Raw genomic sequence first — 24,069 nt, forward strand, 5'->3', positions numbered from 1 at the left:
TGGTTAGCATGTTAGCAGAATAAAAAAATAATCTCTGTGACAAACACAAGTTTGTGATTCTTAGAGGTTTTGTTCATCAAGATAATCATCACAGATAAAACAACACATTGTGATTTTTGAAACGTAAATTAAATCTGTAGAAACAAGGGCAGATCTTCCACTCGACTGTCGGGACTCTTGCATTGTATTCATACATACATTGCTGTAAGTACTAAATACAGTACAAGAGCAAATAAACACTATAAACGGTGGAAATGAGTCGGCTCTGTCACAAATATATCCCAATATGACATCACACATGTAAAATTCATCCCTGTTTATCATATTGTAATGTAACAGGCTGACAGCCTATGGCTTTTAACCAGGGACGTTACACTACCCCCCCACCACAAAGTCCCTCGCCCTCGAGGGAGACACAGAACAAGTTATAGTGAGAACCTACAGACATTTCAACAACACTATGCATGGAAGAAAAAAATGCATAAGCAACATTACTGGGCAAACGGTCCTTTTTTTTTTTTTAAATCTAGGAAGGTCCGGGTAGACTACCGGCTCCTCCAGTGAGACCAGAGCGCATTCTAGCCCTCTCAGGAACGTGTGGTCTCACTCCTAACTACTTCCCAAACTCAGGGAACCAACAAAGTCTCTGAACCGGTTTGGAGCTCTCCTCTGCCTTTGTGGCCGAGCTGCCTGGGGAGCTGGGGATAAGGGAAGTGGCGACTCTGCCACTGGGGAAGCGGGGAAAGGAGACTGGGGTAAGCGTGTTGGAGCCGGCTGCTCAGGGGCTTCCGAGGTCCTCTGTGCAGGTGAGGAAGAGCCCCCTCTATAGGGAGCCAGTCTGTCTCTATGAAGTGCCACCTTACTTCCCCTAGCAGGCAGCTGCACCCTGTAGACAACCTCCCCCAGCCGCTCCAGCACTCTACAGGGGCCCACCCACTGGATGCCCAGCTTAGGACACCGGCCCTTCATACGCCAAGGACTGTAGACCCAAACCAGCTCTCCAGGCAGAAAGTGTCTCCCTTGAGCCCTCACATCATAGTTCCGTTTTTGTCTCACACCGGCACTCTGCTGCTGCTCCCGCGCAAAACTGTGTGCTGACTCCAGGCGGTCCTGAAGCTTCCTGGCATACTCAGGACCTGAGGGTGTGTCCACCAAATCTAGGGGCCGGCCAAACGCCACTACTGCCGGGGTGCGAAGCTCTCTCCCCAACATGAGGAGAGCAGGGGTGCAGGATGTGGTCTCTTGAACTGCAGAACGACATGCCATGAGCACCAGGGGCAGATGGTCATCCCAGTCCCGCTGGTGTTGTGCATTGAGAATAGCCAGTTGCTGACCCAAGGTGCGGTGAAATCTCTCCACTAACCCGTCACTCTGGGGCCGCAAAGGAGTGGTGCGGGTCTTGTGTGCTCCCAGATGTTCACACATGGTGGCAAACACCCGGGACTCAAAATTTCTTCCCTGGTCGGAGTGTGTGGTCTCCTGCACTCCAAAACGGCTGAACATGCCCTTCACCAGGGCATCCACCACGGACTCCGCCTCCTGATCTGGCAGAGCGTAGGCCTCGGGCCACTTTGTGAAGTAGTCTATGGCAGAGAGAACGTAGCAGTTACCTTTGTCCAAGCGAGGTAAAGGGCCCACTACGTCCACCGCCACTCTCTCCATCGGGCCCCCCACTGGAAACTGTTGGAGCGGTGCATGGGAACGGCCAGAGGGACCCTTGCGGGCTGTGCAGGGGTCACAGCAGCGGCAAAAATCCTCCACATACCTCCTGCACTGCCCCCAGTAGAAACTCTGGCGGAGGTGGCGGAGAGTTTTTGTAACTCCAAAATGCCCGGACCCTGCGGCTCCTTGCATGGCCTTAAGCACACCCTCACACAGGCCCTTGGGGACCACCACCTGCCAACGCTCCTCCCCTGTTGCAGGCTCCTTCCATGCCCGCTGCAACACGCCCTGGTGCAGGTGCAGAGCATCGAACTTGGACCACAGTCCCTTGGTCATTGTGGAGAGCACTGCCACTTCTTCCCAGGGTGGTCGCTGTTGTTGTGCCTCCACCCACTGCAGAACGGGCTGAAGGTCCACATCCTGTACCTGCTGTTGTCTCCACTCTGCCATGTCCACAGTCTGCAGCTCCCGGCATAGGAGCTCCTCCCCCCGTTGCTCAGTGGACCCGTCTTCCACCTCTCCCCGCAGCTCTCCCTCTCTCGCCTCTCTCTTCTCGCAGTAGTGGCACCCGTCTGCTGCACATGGCCGGCCCGAAAGAGCATCTGCGTTTGTGTGGTGTGCCCCAGCCCGGTGCTCCACGTTGAAGTTGAAAGCCTGGAGCTCCTCTAACCACCTGGCCACTTGCCCCTCCGGCTCCTTGAATGTCCTGAGCCACTGAAGAGCAGAATGGTCAGTCCGCACCTTGAACCACAAACCACACAGGTAATATTTGAAGTGCCTGATTGACAGTACCACCACCAAGAGCTCCCTGCGGGTGACGCAATATCACCCCCATGCTTGTTGAACGCCCGGCTGAAGTAAGCGACCACCTGCTCTCCCTCCTGCCCCACCTGGGACAGCACACCTCCCACACCCACATCGCTTGCGTCTGTATCCAGGATGAAAGGCAAGGTGGGGTCAGCTGGGGCCAGCACTGGAGCCTCGCTCAGGGCACGCTGGAGGCTGCTGAATGCCTCCTGACATTTCTCAGTCCATACAAAGTCTCTGTCCTTTTGCAGGAGCTGGAACAGGGGTGCGGCGATGCAAGCAAAACCCCGTACAAACCTCCGATAGTACGAAGCCAAGCCCAAGAAACTTTTCAGCTGCTTCTGGTTGATGGGGGTGGGCCAATCAGTGACGGCCTGCGCCTTCTCCTTCACCTTGTGTCCCAGAAAGTACACCTCCCGTTGCACGAAGTGACACTTGTCTGGGTGCAGCCTCAGGCCAGCTGCTCTGATTCTTGTCAGTACCTGCCACAGGCCGGTACCAGAACCATGGTACCATGCCGGCCTCCCTTCCACTGGGGGGCTCCCCACTGGAGCCCTTACAGCAGGTGAGGTCTTATCTTGACAGCTTGCACCAGCCACACCCCACACATTCTCCCTCTCCACAGCCATCTCCAAGGCTGCCTGCAAGGTCTGAGGGTGCTGCAGCTGTACCTGGACACGTAACTCATTGGGGGAGAGGGATAAATTGATCCCGTGCCAGCTCACTCTGTACTCCTTGGGGCATGTGAGCATATGCTCACATGCCCCCAGGACAGTGCATCATCCGTGAGGCACAGAGCCAGCTGCAGCGCTTTATTGTCCATTGACCAACCTTCTGCATGGGCTAACAGTTCAAACTGGGCCAGGAAAGCCTCCCAATTTGACCTACCAGAGTACTTGGGGGTCTTGACGGCTGAGACAACAACCGGGCGCAGAGCACCATCACGTCCATCGCCATCCTCCGCCTGTTGGTCACTTCCGGTGCGGCGAGGAGTGGCACGAATAGCCGATGAAGGGGTCAGGCCGGCCTCATTAGCCATTTTCACCGCGGCATCTCTCAGACGATCCCTCGCTGTGTGTGCAGTTCTCGTGAACTCACTGGTCATGTCCTCCGACCACCCGCAAGCACCACCGTCCCCCTCGTCCGTCCCCACCTCATCCTTGACTTTCCACACCTCACTATCCAGCCATGGATCACACTACAGGGCTACCAGCTGAACTCTTCAAAACCTGAAAGGGATTATACATATCCATATATCCATATATCCATATATCCATATATACATGTACATTATCAGGCCTGAAGGGTGAAGAAGGGAGAGATCTTTCACCTCATTCAAACTAACACTATTCCTCCAAACTAAACATTTCAGATTCAAGATGTAGTTGTCATACAGTCAGGACTGTTGTGTTTATTAAAGTGATCAAACTGTGGTTTCTTTGCACATTTCTTCTGGCTGTGGTTGTTTCTTCTCACTTCTCGCTTTATTCTTGTTCAACAAATGTCAGTGCAGTTTGAAGAAGTAACCACCAGGTGTCAGCCTCTGCTCAGTCTGCGGAGCTGCTGTCTGGCTGCAGAACATGAGTGAAATACTTTCTGTACTGAACGACACAGAAAAAGTTTGATTACAGGGTGTGGATCACACAACCAGCCAAACAACAGGCAGTGAAGATGCTGCTGAGACAATTTATTGAGCATTTTATTGCTTCTTAACAGTGAAATAACTATTAAATAAAGTTTGATTTACTATAAATTTGCCATTTTTTATTATATATAACTGTTTATTTCTATGATATGACAGGGGGAGAATGGTGTGCAGGGAAGGAGCTGGCTCTCGCATCCTAAGTAGCTCTGTGCTTTTTCCAGACAGAAGTAGAAAAGTGAAGAAGAAGAAACAAACTGCTCACACTGGTTGTTGTGATTGTCTCCACTGGGCCTACAGGAGGTCCTGGGAGGACAAAGAGCCACACCAAGTCACTCCACTTCACAAAGACAAACCCTGGGACTCAGTTCAGTGTGTCATGGTCTTTGGTCAAACACATGAGTAAAATAAATCATGAAATATATAAATAACCTGATTCCTATGTGATCTCTCACATCGCTTTAAAAATAAAGACCTGTTAGGATTGTTTCATCGTCTGCATGATACTAATAACAAACTCTGCAATGATGAGAATTTAATTCCCTTTGTGAAATACATAAAAACCTGGTTGTACATGTTTCATTCCCTTTTTCAAATACATCCATCCTTCTGATTTATATGAGTCTTTATGATGATTCAGCAGTTTTGACGTCAAGATGACAGAAAACTGTCTCTTACTAACGTGTATTTAATGAGTCGTGTTTGTGCGCAGTCAGGGCGCGTGGACAGATCCGTGGCTGCAGGTTTTAACTTTTCATTCCTGGGAAACGAAACTCAGCGCGGATTTCCGCGTCGCTTTGTTCGCGCAGCTCAAAACTCATTAAACTAATATTCACATTATCATTATGACTGAAATGTGCTTCATGTGGAAGCAGCTCGTGATGTGATGGACTTTAGCCTGCTGACTGCATTAGTTGTGCACTATTAGATGAATCTAATATGAATGTATAATAACTCAGTTCTCAGCTTGGTTTGCACTAACTGGGCGGATTTCATACTCATATTTATTATTTATTAATAACAATACACTGCCACACTGTCTATAATTACACTGTTTATATTTGTACATATTATGTATATACAATTCGATTTCTCACCTTTTTGCTATATTGTTTTATGTTTTACTATTATTATTGTTATATTGAACTGTCCTTTGGCTGCTGTGACGCACAAATTTCTAACTAATAATTCTGACTAATAAATGATTCTGATTCTGCCCAGAGGTCCAGAAGTGAACCTCTTCCTCTTCCTCTTCCTCTTCCTCTTCCTCTTCCTCTTCTTCCACAGCCTCTGAATATGAGACTTTTATAACAGACCTATGAGACCTTTATAAAACACAGGGCGCCCACACGGCAACATTGCATCATTGACTTGACGTGTAAATGAGCAAAACACGAACCGGATGAAATGAATGCAAACACATTTAAGGCAGCCGGTACGGGTCGGCACCGGGGTCGATCCGCTTAGATGAGATAAGAACCTACAGAACCGGTTACTGTGGGCGACTTTTTATTTATTTATTTATCTTGTTGGGGCTCGTGCTGCCCTGGGCGGCTGCCCACACTGCCCATATGAGGAACCGCCCCTGTTTACAGTTGGACATCACATTTGGACATCACTGATATCGTGTCAGGACCCAAAGCAGTTCATTAGTGATAACTAGAGAGCTGCTGTGTGGAGGAAACAGCTGAATGATGAGGTGAGTGACTGCTTCTGCATTTCACATCATTGTGATGTATTTAATGTTCATGTAATAATCATCATGAACCCTACAAGTCAATGATGATATATTAATTCCTCCTTTTTAATTTACTTTCTTCTGTTTCTTGTTGTGTTTCTTGGTTCCTACAGTCACGGCCACAAAGTTTGAGTTTTCTTCCTCTTTTTAAAGAACCAGTCACTGATTGATTGTTCTGTCAACTTTGATCCTGGTGGTGTTAAATATATCTCGGCTGTTTGGTTTCAATTAAATGTGCTGTAAAGTGTCTTATATCTTATATCTTCCTCCTTTGTTCATATTTCTTTAATCATTCATTTTGTCTCTCCTTCCTTCATTTCTTCCTTCTCCGCTTCTTTCCTTATTTCCTTGCCATCAGGGCTCCTCCCTTCCTTCCTGACCATTCAGTGCTCCTAACATCATGTTTATCTCCCTTCCTCCACATGAGATGAACAGAGTTTATCCACACATAGCGCACTTCAGAGTGTGCTGTATAAGCCGACTGATGATCTGTATTTTTATTCTCCATCAGTCAAACATCACTGGAGTCCAAACTGGACGCCCTGCAGTGCCACTTCACCTGGGATCTGGACCCCAGCAGGTCCAAACTCTTCCATCTCAGGTACCAGCTGGAGGACATCGGCACCGAGGAGGGAAACAGCTGGCTGGGTCACATTTACAACCTGTGGGGGTACGTTCAATACAAGCTGGGGTTCACCGAAGACGCCCAGAGTTTGTTCAACAAGGCTGCAGAGGCCTTCTGCCAGACAAGAAGAGCAGATGAGGGTCCCTGGTTAGTGGTGAACTACGGGAACCAGGCTTGGCTGCACCACCACCTGGGAGAACAAGCAGAGAGTCAGGCTTACCTGTCAAAGGTCGACGCCCTGATGAATAAATACCCATCTCCATCCCAGGACGAGCTCCATCCAGAGATCTACGCTGAGAAAGCCTGGACCCTGATGAAGTTCAGCGCAGACAAGAAGCAGCTGGCTGCAGATTACTTCCAGAGAGCCATCAGGATGCAGCCGGACATGGTGGAGTGGTTCACCAGCCGTGTGATAGCGTTAGTCAGTGCTTCTATGCACAGCAACACAGGACTGGATGCTGACGTCTTGGAGGAAATGAGAATTGCAAAGGAAGAAGATACAGAGAACTTGTACCTCGCTGCTCTCTACCTTCAGGAATGTGCAAAGAAAGGAGAAAGAGTTGAGGATGAAGCACGAGAGTTAGCCAGAAAGATTTTGATGAATCCAGTCAGCAGCTACAGTGGTGTGAAACCTTTGCTATGGGTTTACGTTCGCTATGTATCTGTTGATGAGGCCATTGATTTGGCAGAGGAGGCTCTGAGACATCATCCCGATGTGCGTTATCTGAAGAGATGTGTTGCATTCTGCTACAGATCAAAGATCATTTTTATTAGGGACGGTCCCCCAGACAAAAGCATGATAGAAAAAGCCATCAGTCTCCATGAGGAGCTGATTTCTATTTACCCTGAGTCTTCTCTTTTGAGGAAAATAGACCTCGCAAACATATACGCAAAGTCAAATCACAGCCAGGCAAAAACTGAGCAGATTTACCAGGAACTGCTAGAGAGGGATCTGGATCCTGCAGACAAACAGATGGTTTACAACAGATATGCAATCCATCTACACGTTGTACTGAAGGATACCTGCAGGTCAGTAAGATATAACATGAGGGCAGCAGAGATACCGATACAATCCTACTTTCGTCAGAACAGCGTCACAAATCTAGAGAAGATTAAAGACAGTAACTGGCACCCGATGAGAGGAGAAGTAAAGGAGTTTCTGGAAAAGCTGCCAGAGCCACAGTGATTTTAACAGCACTGGTTCAGACAGAAATGTAGGTGTTGCATCACCTAAAGAAATCTGTACATAGAAAGTTTGATAACATACAAATTTTGGAAAGAAATGTGGCAATTGAGGAAAAGATGATTCAACATGATCAGTCAGAACAGATTCACTTCACCCTGCTATCAATCCTGTGATGGTTTCATGCAAACAAATATATTTTCCTACAAAATGTTTTCATTGTATTTGTTTGTATGATCAGAAGTTTTAAATAAAAGTTGTAATAAAAGAAGTCACAGATAAAACAAGACTTTGTGATTTTTGAATCTGTAGAAACAAGGGCAGATCTTCCACTCGACTGTCGGGACTCTTGCATTGTATTCATACATACATTGCTGTAAGTACTAAATACAGTACAAGAGCAAATAAACACTATAAACGGCTCTGTGTCCCAAATATATCCCGATATGACATCACACATGTGAGATTCATCCCTGTTCATCATATTATAAAAGTCAGGAGCTTTAAAGTTCTGATCACAAGATGACGTAATGATGTTGTAATCATTAATCATTCATGATTATAACTGCTGACATGTTTGAGTTCAGGCAGTTGATTTTCTGTCCTGCTGGCGGCGATAAAGAGCCAAACAGCGTGTCCACCACAGAAAACCACAGAAGAAGAAGAAGAAACTCGGTGACGTAGTTTGCTGTGCGACAGAAACACTGCATGTAGCATGTAGCATGTAGCCTTACATGTAGCAGCAGCTGCAGACAACTTCACAGGATCCTGCTGTCGTCTGCGAGGTTAAAGTGATAATGTGAGTTTTACAGACGACTCTGTGATTATTAACGTTCATATCTCAGCAGAAAAGAGACGACGGGAGCGTGTTAAACTCTGGAAGTACGCGGTTACTTCGCTGGTGTAAAAATACCCAGCTAGCCATCGTTAGCTAAACTTGGTGATTAGCTAACTTTATTCCTGAGCGGTGTCGTGCTGTGTTCGTGTCTTTCAGATGACGATGTGACTCTCGGCCGTGTCTCGGTGGTGTCGCGGAGCAGTGAGTGCATGTCCCGGCCGCAGGAGGTGGAGGAGGGCAGGCGGAGGGTCTGAGCTCCGTGTCGGTGTCCGGGATGGAGACCTGGACCCCCAATCCCCGAGCCAAGCCTTTCATTCCCCGCCAGCAAAGAAGCCTGTACCTCACCTGGAAATACAAACTGACCAACAAGAGGACGATCCGTCGGTTCTGTCAGGTAACTTAGTAAAGACACAACGCAGAAGATGAGGCTAAAAATCTGTTGTGTGTCTGTTTGTGTCCCACAGTCTGAGCTGTGATCTGAATATGAGAAACTCTGGCACTTCAGTGATAACGTGACATTTACAAAACTCTGCTGGGGAAGTTGTTTTTGATTAACCAACCTGGTTCAGCTCACATTTTTAAAGATCCCCTCCACACAAGCATCAGGGCCTCCAGGCTGTCTGAGCCTGTGGTGCTTTTTGCAGGAAGAAGAGTATAAATGAAATGATAAAATCCTGCAAATGGCAGCTGCTTCTTCTTCTTCTTCTTCTTCTTCTTCGTCATTAAACAAAGCAGAGTATATGAATATGCAAATGTTTTTCAGATCACAATTTTAGCTGCCGGCCACAAGATGTCTCCTGAGTCCAGTCTGACTGCGTGTGCGCCTCAAGTTTCCACATCATGTGCTGAATGTTTGACCTGGATTTGCTTCCAGACTATTTCTGATGTCAAAAATAATGTAGACTCTTAAAATCATTCATTGCTCAAACTGCACAGACATCTTTCTGCTCCGTTAACTGGAGGGGGAAATTCACGATTAGGGAAACGTCCCTTGTCTTTCAAAGTTAAAGTCATGTTTTTGGGCCGGGTTAAATTCCTCTAATCTGATCTACACGTAAGAAATCTTATCTTGCCAGACTGCTGATACCTTAGTAGCTTTTCCTCTTACATCTCTGGTTGTATTTGGCAGCGTTACAAATTAATGAGCAAGACGGTTGTTGTGGTATAGAGATGAATGCGTCATTGGACACTTCTGGCTGACTCCACATGTCAAACAGAACTAAGTGTCCTAACTAAAATGGAATACTTTGTTTTTTTTTCTCTTTCCGCAGGCTGGCGCTGTGCTGTTTCTGCTGATAACTGTCATAGTCAACATTAAACTCATCTTGGACACGAGAAGAGTAGCTAATGAAGATGCAGCAGCTCAAGAATATGGTGAGAAACGTGTCCAGTGCTTATTACTTTATCTGTAGAGGGAATGACTGTAGTATTACTCTTGTTAGGTGATGGCTCCCCAACCAAAATTTGCCAATCAAATCATCAACTCTCTTAAACTGTCACCTTATTTTCCCCTTTTCAACTTGAGCACTGTCAGTACTGCACATTTAGTTATTTATCTTGTCTCAGCTGGTTCTAACTCTATTATATCTTTGGAAACTTCATGATGTCTACTGGAACGTGTTTTCTGTGAATGTATAGATCACATTTTTTTCTGGCTTTTCCAAGTCTGTTGTTGAGAAAAAATCTTGGAGCCTGATTACACAGATGTGTTTTGCTTTGCAAATTCTTAATGAACGTTGTTGCTTTTACTGAGGAGTTCCTAATCTTGGTCTTCTGCTCCCACAGAGGACGCTATACCCAACATGGAGACACCACGCAGGCCGGCTAATGGACGCAAGGTCCTGGACATTGAGGTTTACTCCAGCCGCTCCAAGGTCTACGTGGCAGTTGACGGCACCACTGTGAGTTCAACTTACTGACTGGTGCCCAGTTAAAATCAGTAATTCCAAATCCATATTAATAATTTTGGTTAACATTGGACTTTATTTTCTTATCTTTGAACATCATTTCAGTCGGTAATAATGATGTTTAATTAACCAACACGAGCAGTCAGACAAGCTAACCGGTTAGAAGGAAACCTCCTGGTTAGCCAGTCTTACTAGTAAGAATAAATGAAGGCAAAACAGTAAAGTAAAACTGTCTTTAGTGAACATCCATCTCAGTTTACAGACCGACCTCCTGCTTCAACTCTGGCCGAGATAGATAGATAGATAGATAGATAGATAGATAGATAGATAGATAGATAGATAGATAGATAGATAGATGGATAGATAGATAAAGGATCGCGAAGCTTTTAATGTTTTTGTGTGTTTGTGTTGTTATTTGTTGTGTTCTGTCCAAGTGTTTCGACAGATGCTTTGGCAAAATTGTTGTTAAACTTTCCTGCCAATAAAGCCCCTTTAAATTTGAATTTGAATTTGATAGACCGATCGATGGAAAGCCTTTATTGTCATTTCAACTGTAAATGTAAATGACAAGACAAGGACTATAAATATAGGACAAGAGTATAAAACAGATTATAAAGCATCAGACAAAAGCATTAAACAGTGAGGGCACATTAACATGTTCCTTATTTTAGGTGTAATTTAATAATTTAGTTTTTTAGGTAATCGCTACAAATCACATTTGATTGGATAGATTGATGTAATCGCCCCCACGTTTGAGCTGAGCTATGAGAAAAATGAGGTATGAGGTAAATAAGAGGATTTACCTGTTTAAACATGTAACAACAATGAAATCCAGGTAAAATACTGTAAATCTCTGTCACGTCCTGCAGGTGTTGGAGGACGACATGCGGGAGCAGGGCAGAGGGATCCATGTGATCGTCCTCAACCAGGCAACTGTGAGGATTTACTGTATATTCTTTGTTTAATGTTCACTAATGACTTTTCTTTAATGTCAGCTTTTATTTGAATGTGATTATAGTTATAACTTATAATATACTTTATAACTTTAACTTACAACAAATGTCTTCCATTGTTCGCCTGCGCTGGTAATAAAATTGTGGTTTGATATCCAACAAACAGCTGCCACTGAATTCATAATTAATTAGTTTCTTGAAGGTTTATAATAAAAGAAAGAGACATTTGTTCTGTGATGGAAGAAAATTAAAGACAAAGAGCCACGAAGGTCCGATAAATCAGTCACTGTCTGTGTGTGTCTGTCTCAGGGTCATGTGATGGCCAAGAGGATATTTGACACCTACTCTCCCCATGAGGATGAAGCCATGATCCTCTTCCTCAACATGGTGACCCGGGGTCGTGTCCTCATCTTCACCATAAAGGTTGGTCGCTGCCTCTGTGTCAGTGATGAATCGGATACGAGTTATTTGTGTTAATTCATTCATCATACAGACAAATCAAAAGAGAAATCAGAGTGCTTGATGTGTTCGTCCTGCAGGATGAGGGCACGTTCCACCTGAAGGACGCTGCTAAGAACCTGCTGAAGAGTCTGGGCAGTCAGGCGTCCCTCAACCTCAGCTGGAGGGACATGTGGACTCTGGTGGTGAAGAAAGGAGGTGAAGGAGCAAACTCACTTTCAAATAGATTTCCTCATGTTTGTTTTAAGTTCCCTGCTTGTTCAGTTTTATCAGAACTACATCTTCCAGAAAAGCCTATAAACTGCAGGCAGGTTTGTAGTGGAGCGATAGGAGTGACCACTTTTTATTTTTTTCCAAATTTAAATTGGTTCAGATATCTTCTTGGTCAGTAGTTGATCAATGACATTGTAGAAAACACAATGATTTTTTTGACTTCAGGATCTGAGAACTTTTGCTGAGCAGTTTTACACATTTTTTTAATTTAATACATTTTACAGATAAAAAGATCAATTATGACAAAAATTGTCCAATTAATCGAGGATGAAAATAAAGTTAGTTGCAGCCCAACATGTAAGCCAAGCACACAGATCTGCTTACAAAAGTAAATAAATCTTTACGTCACTGCTGATCAGAGACTGATTGTTGTTCCATAAAGTTGTAAAATCCTGTCTCAGCACTGTTTTTGCCTGAAAAGCCTTTTTGAGCCACAGGACGAGACGCACTCTGCTCCATTTCACCACAAACCTTTACATTAATATCTTTCTACATTTTGTCACATATAGTTTAACATAGAAATGAAAACAATACGAGCTCAGTGAAGTTCAATCAGCTAATCAAGCCGACTTTATGTGTGTTTTGACCTGCTGGTTGTGTGTTTGTGTTCCAGGTCAGGTTTATGGAGAGAAGCACTCAAAGTCTCCGGCTCTGTCCACCTGGGGCGACCCGGTGCTGCTGAAGACCGAGGTGCAGCTCACCGCCTCTGAAGGTAAGACACAGGTCTAGTCTTCATGGAAGAGAGTGCCCATCTGCTTGCACTCGGTAAATACATCCTCTAAATGTCAAACAAACTGAATGTGATCGTTCGTTCTGCAGAGGCGGAGTGCCACTGGGCCGACACCGAGCTGAACAGGAGGAGGAAGATCTTCTGCAGCAAAGTGGAAGGATACGGCAGCATCTGCAGCTGCAAAGACCCGGCGCCCATCGAGTTCAACCCTGATCCTGTAAGTCGCACAGCAGGACTCCTTACCCCACTGTTAAATCATTTTTCAGACTGAAGAAAAAGGGCAGAAGAACCTGAAAAATAAGTTGGGAGCTATGCCTGACTCTTGTTTTATTCCTGAGTCTAACCCCGTCTTAACTGGAAGCGTGTTCGTCGTGTTTTTCACACAACAGATACGCTCTCGTTTTGATGCATCTGTGCCAGCTCTGTACAGGCTCATGTCTCCACTGCATGTAACCTTTAATCTAAAGCATGTATTTTGCTATATAAGTCTATTTTTTCAGCAAGATGTGGATGGCTTATAAAAAGGCACAGAATAAATACATTCATCTACATGTGGCAATGTAGGCGGAGCAGATTGTGCTGCCGTTTGTAATTCCAATTTGTTTCACTCGTTATATTTTCTTTCTCCAGCTGCCCATCAATAACGTCTTCAGTGTCCCAGTGGCCGTCATAGCAGGGAACAGACCCAACTATCTCTACAGGTAACATCTGAAACCAATGATAGAACTGGTCCACAGGATCGTGAAGCTTTTTATGTTTTTTCTTATGAAACGAAGCAGAAACACAATTCAGAAATCAGTCATCATTTGTAGTTTCACTCACTCAGTTTCTGTTTGCTGCCACATGCAGTGAGTGTGAGTGGAGGTCTCTGTCATCTGCAGAAATATTTGTTGGTATTTCATAAATAAACTGCATTTCAGCATCAGCGTGATGCCCTTGAATGAAGATAAACGAGGCGTACAGACACTAAAGTTAATTACTTGCTGCTTTACGTGACATTTTAAATTGATTGTAGAGAAAATAACCTCAGTTTATAAACAGGCTGTAATGAGCTGAAGGCAGGATGAAAAAAGATGGCAGCCCCTCCCTTAGAAATTAATTTCATATTAATATGAAGGGAAATTACAACGTAGCTGTCGACGTGTTGTTAATCAGAACAAAGCACAGTCACACAGCGATACAGATGCAAAATGGAAACTGCTCCTCATTCGTCTCTCGTGTTCGTCGTCTGTTTTCAGGATGCTGCGGTCGCTTCTTTCAGCGCACGGCGTCAACCCGCAGATGATCACAGTCTTCATCGATGGATATTATGAGGTACAGGCTTTTTAATCCTCAGTACAGGATGGTCAGAAAATATTAAAAACTAAAAACGTATTTGTCTCAACTTTTTATTATGTTATCTTGAATACTTAAGTATTGTTACAAAATCATTACTTTTGTAATACTAAGTGTTATATCATAGGCAACTGGACTTCAGTTATTTTCTAAAAAGCGTGAATCTATGAGTTGACCTGTATGGATTTAGATCATCTCTGTGATTTCACATGTCAAAGTCTGGACTGTGATGATTATTTCATCTGTTAATCTGCAGATACATTTTTATTTAGGGTTAGGGTTGCTCATCGCAGTTCCCCAGAGCACAACGTGATGTCTTCATATCGCTTTTGTCCAACCAACAGTCCAAAACCCAAAGTCTGACATTTATTGTCAAAAAGGAAACAAAATAAAAGTCTCAAATGTTAAATATTGTCTCAACACAAGCAGCTATTCTTCAAAAGATCACAAAATATTGATTTAAGACAAAACGTACATTCAATACCAACTTTTAGTAGTTGGCCATTTTTGAAACGGGCACATTTCAGTCGCCTCCACACTGAGGTTCAGTCCATGTGAAGCTTCTGCATGTTAGAAACCTTCGTCTAATAACCCGTCGGGTCACAAGTGATGAGATCATTTCAGGCTCTGGTGACACTCAACATCTCTGCTGATCAGTTTCCTCAGCAAAACCCCTGTAATTATGAGACAGCATTACTTTGGTGTTTGCTTCACTGCTCCGTCACATTTCCCCCCGTGGCTTTATAAACCACTCATACGTGTGTGTGTGTGTGTGTGTGTGTGTGTGTGTGTGTGTGTGTGTGTGTGTGTGTTAACGCAGGAGCCCATGGACGTCGTGGAGCTGTTTGGACTGAAAGGAGTTCAACACACACCAATCAGCATCAAGAACGCCAGAGTGTCCCAGGTAAACAGGGTTTACACAGAGTAATTCATGTCGGTGAGCTCACAGAAAATATAAATAATGCATTTTAAAGCTGTTTCTGTCTGGGTTTTGTTTCCACTGTGTGAACCACTCTGAAGATTTCAAGTCAGTGAAGTTACTGAGACCTCCAGCAGTTAGTTTGTGTTCCTGTAGTGAAGTTCATCAGTGTGTCTCTGCTCTCTGTCGCAGCACTACAAGGCCAGTCTGACTGCAACCTTCAACCTTCACCCGGTGAGTGCTTCAGTTCCTTTTGTCAAGACAAACAACAAAACTCCAGTCACAATCTTTTCACTGCCAAACACAGGCTGTTAAGAAGGATGGCTTTTATGGTTTGCCCTTAAATGAACTCTGAGATATCTACAGGTCAGTAGATATCTCATGACGACAACTGACCCTGCGTGTGTTATTTATTATTATTTTCTTCATCAGGAGGCAAACTTTGCCATCGTCCTGGAAGAAGACCTGGATATCTCCATCGACTTCTTCAGGTACGTCCTCCAGAAAGCACGACCGCTACTGAGAATAGGCCAAAAACTGAAGAAATGGGAAGTGAACATTATCAGGGATGTGAAGACAGAAGAGTAATCAACAACTATTTTAATGAGCTGCTAATTGTTTCAGTCATTCATTAGGCAACAATGACAAACATTTGCTTGTTGCAGTGTCCCAGATGTGGTGATTTACTGCTTTTCTGATAGTTTGACGTAACCTCGGGGTCCTTTAACGGCTTATTTCTCCCAAATTTTGAGCTGTGACCAGCTTTTGTTTCATGCAGTGCGACACATCTTCTTTGAGAGTTAAGCAGGTTGTTGACTGTGGATGCAGGGAGGAAATAAGCCTTTTGTGTGAACGGACAAGTCAGATCTTTTACTTCAACGTGTGAGAAATGGCAGCTGAATAGTAGGGTTGCGTTTATGTTTGGTGTATTTTCAGAGCATTCAGTCTTATCTGTGCTAAAATCTGCAGCCTGCACCAAATCAGTAGTTAACTGAGTGTACAGAGTAAATCAGCTGTTCGCTGCAGACACATTTATTATCATTCATATGAGTTTGTAATGTAATAAACATGTTTCCATGACTGTGAAGACGACTTTAGGTTGTGTTTATGTTGTGTCCATGTTAAAGAGCAGATTCTGGACTTCAGTGTCTCAGCTGCCAGAATCACCACTAGGTGGCAGTATATCCCCACAGTGATGAAGCTGGTAGGAGCTCCAGCTTTCCTTTGTTGGACTCACTCGGCTTTGAACTGTGTTTGCTGCGGTAAAAGCTCCGGTTCCCCTCCCGGGCAGCCCGGCCTGTTTGATGCACCGACTTCAAATAGTTCAGAAGCACTCGCAGACGCCATCTCGCTCACTTTTAATACCAGTTTGCTCTCTGAAACGATCGTCAAGCTCTCAGTTGGAGAGCACTGAAAACCAGAGCGAGGCCTCATATGGACAGAAACGAGCCTGTTATCTGTTGTTTACTGCTCTGAACTCACAACTCGAATGTATCGTACATTTAATGTATTTATTGAGTAGTTCAGTTTTTCTTGTCCTAATTAATAGATTCCTTCAGCCAACGTGACACTTCCAACCTTCCCACAGACGACACTTGGTCCCAGTGAAAGGAAATCTAATTCCTACGCCATACAGTTCAATTTAGACTTCCAGCTTTATGTCAACAGTTGTGTTTGTCTCCTTCCTGTTTCAACGTCACCATTTCACTGCTCACAAGGCAGCTGGTCACTTTACCAGCTGTTGACTGGACTCTTTCTGCTTGATTGGTCCATAAACTGGTTCATTTCTTGATATTTTGTCCTTTAAAAGTCAGATTTCTTCAGTCTACTGCCACTATCAGTTCACTGTTGCCAAGTTTCTATAATTATGTAATTTTAATACTGATGTAGCTGCTGTTGCTTTTCTGTTTGTGTTTTTTTTGCAGTTTTCTGAGTCAGACCATCCACCTGTTGGATGAGGACGACAGCCTGTACTGTATCTCTGCCTGGAACGACCAGGTGAGTGCCGACTGCTGTACCTGCGTCATCTTAAAGCCGCCTCTGTTCTCCTTCTTCATCTCTTTCCTGTGATTTCTCTATTTAAAAGTCAGTGAGGGCTCTTTTGTGGACATTCATCTGTGTCTGTCCGCGTGTTGTCATCACACACCTTCTCGTCACACATGTACCCTCGATCAGGCAGCAGCGTTCATGACGATGTAGGATATATTATCCTGCTGCAGTGAGTGTCGAGCTGTTAACAGTTGCGTAACTGACGACTGAATGTCTGAACATCTCTGAAGGTTTTAAGATTGAGGCAGCGTTAACAAAAGAACATGTGATGAGTTGATCTATCAGTTTTCTTTTAACTTGAGGGTGTAACTACATCTTCCACAGTGTTCGGAGGCTGTTTTACTTTCTAAACCCAGAACAGTTGAACAAGTCTCCCAGTCTCCGGTTTCAGCTTCCTCCTGCCCTGATGTGGCTTCATTCATTTCCTCCCCACTGGATGACCTGGAGGCAGACTGGATGATCACTGAGGAGCTGCATGTGTCACTGACAGATGTTGTTGTTGTTGTGCAGGGGTACGAGCACACGGCGGAGGACCCGGCCCTGCTGTACAGAGTGGAGAGTATGCCCGGCCTGGGCTGGGTGCTGAAGAAGAGCCTCTACAAGGATGAACTGGAGCCGAAGTGGCCGACTCCTGAGAAGGTGCAGGATCGATCTTTTCTGTATTTAATGAACACACAGGATGTTTTCATACACCAGTTACAAGTTGTCCGTATTTTACACCAGGTTAACTTCTAAGGTTAGTCCATCGAAGTCATCGTCAGATTTCTTTTGTTTATTTATTTATGATATAATTATTGCAGACAGTGACTTTGATTGACAGTTTTTCACGGGAGAAAATAATCCACAGATGTTTTGACAATTAAATGAATTGTAAGTTGTCCGTGTGTTTGTGTCTCGTAGCTGTGGGACTGGGACATGTGGATGCGAATGCCCGAGCAGAGGAAAGGCAGAGAGTGCATCATCCCCGACGTGTCCCGATCGTACCACTTCGGCATCATCGGCCTCAACATGAACGGCTATTTTCATGTAAGTTCTGAAGGAAACGCACCGTTTTAGGTCTTAGTAGGCCCCCAAGATACCAGTAGAACCAGCACCAGGTACAAAATAACTCTTTTGACTTAATAATTATACATGATGCGCGTTAAAACCATGAAGCTGTCAGCAGACAGATAACAGGTCACCTTTGAAATCAATTCATGCTTAAACTCACAAAGGAGATTGTCTTTAACAGCCCTGTACCAGACAAGATGTACTGTTTTTTTTATTAATTCTAAAGGTGATGATATTTTCAAATAAATTGACATTAAATGACATTAACTGTCTTCCCCTTGTCTTTTCTGTCTCACAGGAGGTTTATTTCAAGAAACACAAGTTCAACACTGTTCCTAACGTGCAGCTGAAGAACGTTGACAGGTGTGTAAACACAGATTACCTGATTTCTGTTCACTGTTCTTCATATCCTGAGATCTGGAGCCGTATGTGGAAAATAATCCGGCCACACTGTGACAGTCTTGGTGTTCTTGTTCTTCACAGCTTAAAGAAAGATGCTTATGAAGTGGAGATCCAGAACCTGCTGAAGTGAGTGAAACACAGCCGAGACTCTGAGACTGTAGATGATTTAAGTCACTTTAGAAAGTTCAGAATGATGGTGAATAATTGATGGTGTGTGTGATCCCAGGGAAGCAGAGGTGCTGGACCACACTAAGAACCCGTGTGAGGACTCGTTCCTGCCGGACTCTGAGGGGAAGACCTACGTCATGTTCATTTCGATGGAGACCGAGACGGACACGTCCACCTGGACAGAGCTCGCCAAGGTACTCTGTCAGAGCACGAGCACCGGTCGAGTGTTCCCACTTACATTTCTGTCGTTCTTGTATATTGATAGAAAAAAAAAGTATGTTTTATGTTTTTGTCTCATGAAATGAACCCTGGTCATTCTGTCTTTCTCCGTCTCAGTGCCTCCATGTTTGGGACCTGGATGTTCGGGGGTACCACAGAGGCCTGTGGCGGCTCTTCAGGAAAAGGAACCATGTCCTGGTGGTGGCTGTGCCAATTTCTCCATACTCGTAAGTAAAGCTCATGTTGTTCACCTCCAGCTGTGCAAACACACAACATCGTATAAACAGAGAGGTGTGTGTTTGTGCTCGCTGTCCACCTGAAGGTTAATCAACACCTCCTCTTCTATACGCACAGCAGCTCTGTGGCCTGTAGGGCTTTGTAACATTATAACATGTAAAGCAGTGTAGGGCTGTATGTTCAAATTTTCCAACCGCTGGCAATTGTCGATATATTTGTGCGCCTGTGTGTGCTGCTGTGTTAACTTTCTGAACGGGTCGGTCGCTGAGCAGCGGCTCTGACTCGGGAACAGTTCAACACCTCATGCAGAAGAAGCTGCAGTTTTCTGTCAGTGGCTACGCTGGAAGTGTTGAGCAGTCCTGCTGTACACTACAAGTGTTTGTGCAACGTTCACAGCCCAATATGTGTCGGTGTGTGAAAGCTGGAACACGACACACTTGCACAATAATAACAATACGGTTTAAAGATCAACACTGGAGTGCAAACTGTCACACGCTGGATGTATTGATTTGCAGGTTATATCGACAGGTAAGTTTGATTGTCAGAATTTTTCTGCAAAGTTTTTGTTTGGCTTAAATCTTTATATAACTGTTACCAAATGTAGCTAATGAAGTGCTGCTGTACAAGCGGCTGCGTTGCTGCAGCACGGCGACTGCCAGTCGTATCTTTTCACACAGTTTGTCGTGTTTGTTGTACACGTGTGTCGCAGTAAGAATAGACGAGACTGGTACTCTCTAGATGAAGCGCTGCAGGCAGAGTCTTCAGCCCATTGAGTCTTTTTAGCAGAGCACATCCTCATCTCATGGAGGACAGACCCCTGGTTAACTTTATTTAGTAACTACCAAGTTATACATTCTACAGTGGGACGAAAAAGTCAAGTGAGACGGGTGCAACCTGAAACTCTGTCAGAGTTATTCATCGTATTTTAGCCTGAGCTTCTCAGAGGCTTTCTCTTCTGTTGTTTCAGGTTCATAGGCGATTCCTGATTTTGTTTTTGCCTCAGAACTTTTCATTTTGATTTTATTTTGGTGTCACTGCAACTGGATTCATGTATCACACTTGCAACACACGTCGCAGTGTGTCAGGAATGTAGTTTACAGCCCGTCATCTCCAGAGGTTTTTCTACCATAACATTTTTTTTTAAATTTGCAATTGAAAACTGGACGCTTTCACAAAAGGCACAAAGAAAAAAAAGAATAATCTCACTCGTATATTCGAACAAGTTTATCTCAGAACATCTTTTATCGACCAGAATTTTAGGGGATTATAACAAGAATCTCTGTCTGCAGCAGCAAACAAGACAAAATGTTCCTGTCTTTCCTGTTCTTATCTTTTACCACTGCCTGTCCTCCCTCTGTCTCTGTCTGTCTCTGTCCTCCTCTCTGTCCACCTCTTTGTCTCATGACCAGTGTGAAGAAACCAGCCAGCGTCACTCCCATTCACTTAGAGCCTCCACCCAAAGAAGAGGGAGCGCCGGTGGAGCAGATGTAGACCTGATGTTACACTCGAACACACACTTCAACCAGCCCAGGCCTTAACTCAGCAGCCACTAATACTCCAGCCTGGGACCCACGACGACAAACTGACTTTGCCTAGATGTTGAACTCGTGTACGAGAGGATACCTGGGAAACGGAGTCCTAATTTTCTTCCTTTTCTTTTTTTAAACAAAAGAGGGATTAACACTACAAACTGCACTACTGAAACCGTCCGACAGCTCGACGAGCAGCGATGATGCTGGATACCAGTTTCGGTTAAACGTCACCGTACAACCAAAAACACTATCCGACCTTCAGCAGCTGTTTCTGGTTCTGCGACGTCTGCGGGTCGATCCGCGTCCGTTGAATTTCAATTCAAGCTGTGACTTTTCAACAACAACGGTACAAACGATACAAACAAACACTCAACCACAACCTGTCCCGTTTTTCTTGGTTTGTTGTGTTTTTTTTAACTACTGAGTGCTTTGAGCGTTTTGTACATTTGTTTTAACTTATCTCTATTTATTTTACATCTATCGATCAAAAAGGAGTTGAGTTGTTTGTTTGCAATTTTTTTTTTAATCACTTTTATCAAGATAAATGCATTTTTTAAGAGCCTAACGTTTACAGATACTGAAATAATAAAATGTATATACATGACTATATATATTTTTTGATGAAAAATGTAAAAGGGTCAGAATATTTTTCAGCGTTAGATGACGAGGTTGAGTTGATAAACAGCCCTGTGGGTTTTTACTTTTAGTGACTGATGGGCCTCATGAGGGGAAACTACGGTGGCTGAAAGAGACAAAATGAGAAAATGTTCACAGATTCATCAACACACAATCCAGTGAGATACATGTGATGTGACTTCTGATTGTACCATCGGGCTTTCCACCGATTTAAATTATAACATTTATCTTTGATCAGTTCTGGACTTAAACTCTTCAAAAGACCAGTTTTCAACTAGATAAAGACAAAGATGAAGATGAAGGTCGGCCACAATACTTAGATTTAGATTTAGACAGGAACCACAAAACAGAAAAATGTCACGGACATTAAACATTTTTAAACATTGCCCCGACATTTACACCGCAAACAAAGAAGTGACGAACGAAAAGTGGAAAATCCTGAAAATGAAGTGTGTGTGTGTGTGTTTTATGACTTCAGACGACATTAACTCGTTCATGTTACGGTTCACGATTTGAGGAGGGAGTTTGTTCTGTTATTTCTTCCTCGTGACCGTCGTCTGTGGTGGAAATATTCAGAGTTTGTTATAAAATTATCAGCCAGACGTCAACCACCACATTAATATTCCACAATGTGACTATGAAGTAGTGAAACTCTTCACACGGAGGCTCAGTGTGATTGTGTTTGCTGCTGGTGTGTGAGGTCCATTATTTCAAGATCAACGGTTTGTTTTGTTCTTCTTTTTAAACACAACTTATGTTGATGAGTACAGTGTCTTAACGCATTTATTAACTAATTACACACTACGTACGTCAGTAACAGGCAGCTTCATTAATGTGGATGTTGCTGTAATTTGTTTGGTCCAAACACCAACAGGTGTTTAACCTCAGTGTCTCCATTAGTTCCTCTGTGTCCTGATTCAAATCACAGCGTCACAAACCATCTTCTGACATCACAGGACTTCCTGTTGCTGTGAGTTTTCATGCTCCTGTTCCCCCCTGACTCAGTCATCAGAACAAAATGTGAAATCTGCAAATCGTGGATATGTTGCATTTGTATTTGTTTCATACTATTTCTAAAGTGACGTGTATCAGATGACTTTTATATGAGCTGAGTTTTTATTTAGAGGAGGAGTGGACGGCGTTTTCAAGAAGATACAGGACTTTTTTTGGGGCCAACAAAGCCTCGTGTTTTACACCAAGACCATCATCACCACAGCGACGGCACAACATCAAATTTAAACGTAAAGAAAAGTACATTTTCATCATATCTGCTGCGTATGAAACGTACAAATGTAACATCCGTATATCAGCCGATGTGGAGCGCCAACATTTAATCTGCCGACTGTGTTTTGACGCGTCACTGAAGGAGCTGACTTGTAGTGGGGTAACAGTTAGCAAGGTAGGCTAACTGGCGTCCACCTTCCGGATGGACACTGGTTAGATTAGTTCACTAACTTAACTTCATGAGTTGAGAACCAAACGAGCAGCATGGAGATCCTCCTGACGGATGAATGTTTTAAAGGGTGACAGACCTCGTACATGTGGGCGAGTCAGAGAGGACGTCGGTGTTTGTTGTTTCCAAAATTGTGTCCAAAAACTGTTTAATCCTCCTGGAAAAAATGTGCACGTAGCAGCAGTGTCATTATTTTTATATATGTTTATTGAGGCATTTCTGCTGAAACTACATTATAGTGTTAAAACAGTGCTGTTATAATAACCTGGTTAGTTCTGACCGCCATCACTGACTTCACCCTGGCTTTTAATCGACATCCAGCTGACGTTAACAGTGTACCGACTAAATGAATGAGTGTGTGAGAGCTGTTTTTAACGCAGCTCCATCAGTGTTCACAGATTTGGTTTGATTTTAATGTGTTTGTGTTCAGAAAACCACAATATTTCATATGTGCTGTCAGATAATCCCGTCAGACAGTGTTACAGCTCACGTGACTGATTTAATGTCCGTTTGCGAATTTCACTTTGGCTCCAAGAAAATGAAAATGTAGAATCTGCCCACTTTGTAAGCTGCTTTTTGTGTTTCTGTTTGAGGGTTAATTAAATCATCGTCTCTTCAGCAATGCAGTTGATTTGTTTGATGCTGTGAGATAATATTAAAGACTGGATGGTACGTTGTATGTGTGACCATGAGAACGATGATCTGTGGACATCCTCTACGTTTCTGATGCAGTTTGACATGTTTGACTTCTTTTATCATGGAAATGAATAAAAATGTTTTTTTTACTGAGGAGTCATCTCATGTTTTCATCCTGAGGTCTCAGCCTGCTGTATGTTGTTGGAGGATTTATTATTAGTGCATATTATTCATGAAATGAACTTGGAGCTATTGTTATTCTTAGCTCAGATTTTTTCTGTACTTTGTGGCCTTGTGCCGCCTGCAGATTTCCCAGGAGAGCCCGAGGCAAAGCAACGGTGAGAGGAAGTGTGTGCAGCGAGGGAAATGTATGCAAATCCTCGGGGCTGTGCGGGTTTCTGCAGCCACTGCGGTCCACCAAGGACAAATGTGGCTTCCTGCCCTTTCAGCTCTTGACTTTCATGACCTGTGATAACATAAAGCAGAAGAGATTTGACTCTGGGGGGCGACTCTACATCGATAAAGTACAAATATTAGAAAGACTTGCACATTTAATCTATATAAAGACTCATGGTTGAGTTTTACCTCTTCAGAGGTGATCTCACCACCTTCTGAC

The 24,069-nt window shown here is 44.0% G+C and overlaps 2 protein-coding genes across 2 annotated transcripts; both read left to right on the forward strand.

Moving 5' to 3' along the window:
• Nucleotides 1–5,729: 5,729 nt before the first annotated feature.
• On the forward strand, nucleotides 5,730–7,933 carry LOC141005093 (interferon-induced protein with tetratricopeptide repeats 3-like). Its single transcript, XM_073476851.1, has 2 exons — nucleotides 5,730–5,810; nucleotides 6,361–7,933. The coding sequence occupies exons 1-2, from the start codon at nucleotides 5,803–5,805 to the stop codon at nucleotides 7,658–7,660; spliced, it is 1,308 nt and encodes a 435-aa protein (XP_073332952.1). The 5' UTR covers nucleotides 5,730–5,802; the 3' UTR covers nucleotides 7,661–7,933.
• Nucleotides 7,934–8,363: 430 nt separating this feature from the next.
• Nucleotides 8,364–21,332, forward strand: pomgnt1 (protein O-linked mannose N-acetylglucosaminyltransferase 1 (beta 1,2-)). The gene is made up of 22 exons (XM_073476368.1): nucleotides 8,364–8,456; nucleotides 8,652–8,889; nucleotides 9,767–9,869; nucleotides 10,281–10,396; nucleotides 11,272–11,337; nucleotides 11,665–11,778; nucleotides 11,895–12,012; nucleotides 12,701–12,799; nucleotides 12,907–13,034; nucleotides 13,448–13,518; nucleotides 14,056–14,131; nucleotides 14,973–15,056; nucleotides 15,264–15,305; nucleotides 15,504–15,562; nucleotides 16,997–17,069; nucleotides 17,631–17,759; nucleotides 18,021–18,146; nucleotides 18,469–18,533; nucleotides 18,654–18,698; nucleotides 18,799–18,934; nucleotides 19,077–19,186; nucleotides 20,606–21,332. Exons 2-22 carry the CDS (start codon nucleotides 8,770–8,772, stop codon nucleotides 20,685–20,687), a joined length of 1,962 nt encoding a protein of 653 aa, XP_073332469.1. The 5' UTR covers nucleotides 8,364–8,456; nucleotides 8,652–8,769; the 3' UTR covers nucleotides 20,688–21,332.
• The last annotated feature ends 2,737 nt before the right edge of the window (nucleotides 21,333–24,069 follow it).

The sequence above is a fragment of the Pagrus major genome, chromosome 11 (assembly GCF_040436345.1).
Source record: "Pagrus major chromosome 11, Pma_NU_1.0".
Lineage (NCBI taxonomy): Eukaryota > Metazoa > Chordata > Actinopteri > Spariformes > Sparidae > Pagrus > Pagrus major.

Excerpts from the sequence above, each read along its gene's own strand:
- pomgnt1 (XM_073476368.1), top strand. The coding sequence starts at position 8,770 with ATGGAGACCTGGACCCCCAATCCCCGAGCCAAGCCTTTCATTCCCCGC. Across the intron at positions 11,779-11,894 it reads TCCTCATCTTCACCATAAAG|GATGAGGGCACGTTCCACCT; the intron begins GTTGGTCGCTGC and ends TTCGTCCTGCAG. Across the intron at positions 19,187-20,605 it reads GTGCCAATTTCTCCATACTC|TGTGAAGAAACCAGCCAGCG; the intron begins GTAAGTAAAGCT and ends TCTCATGACCAG.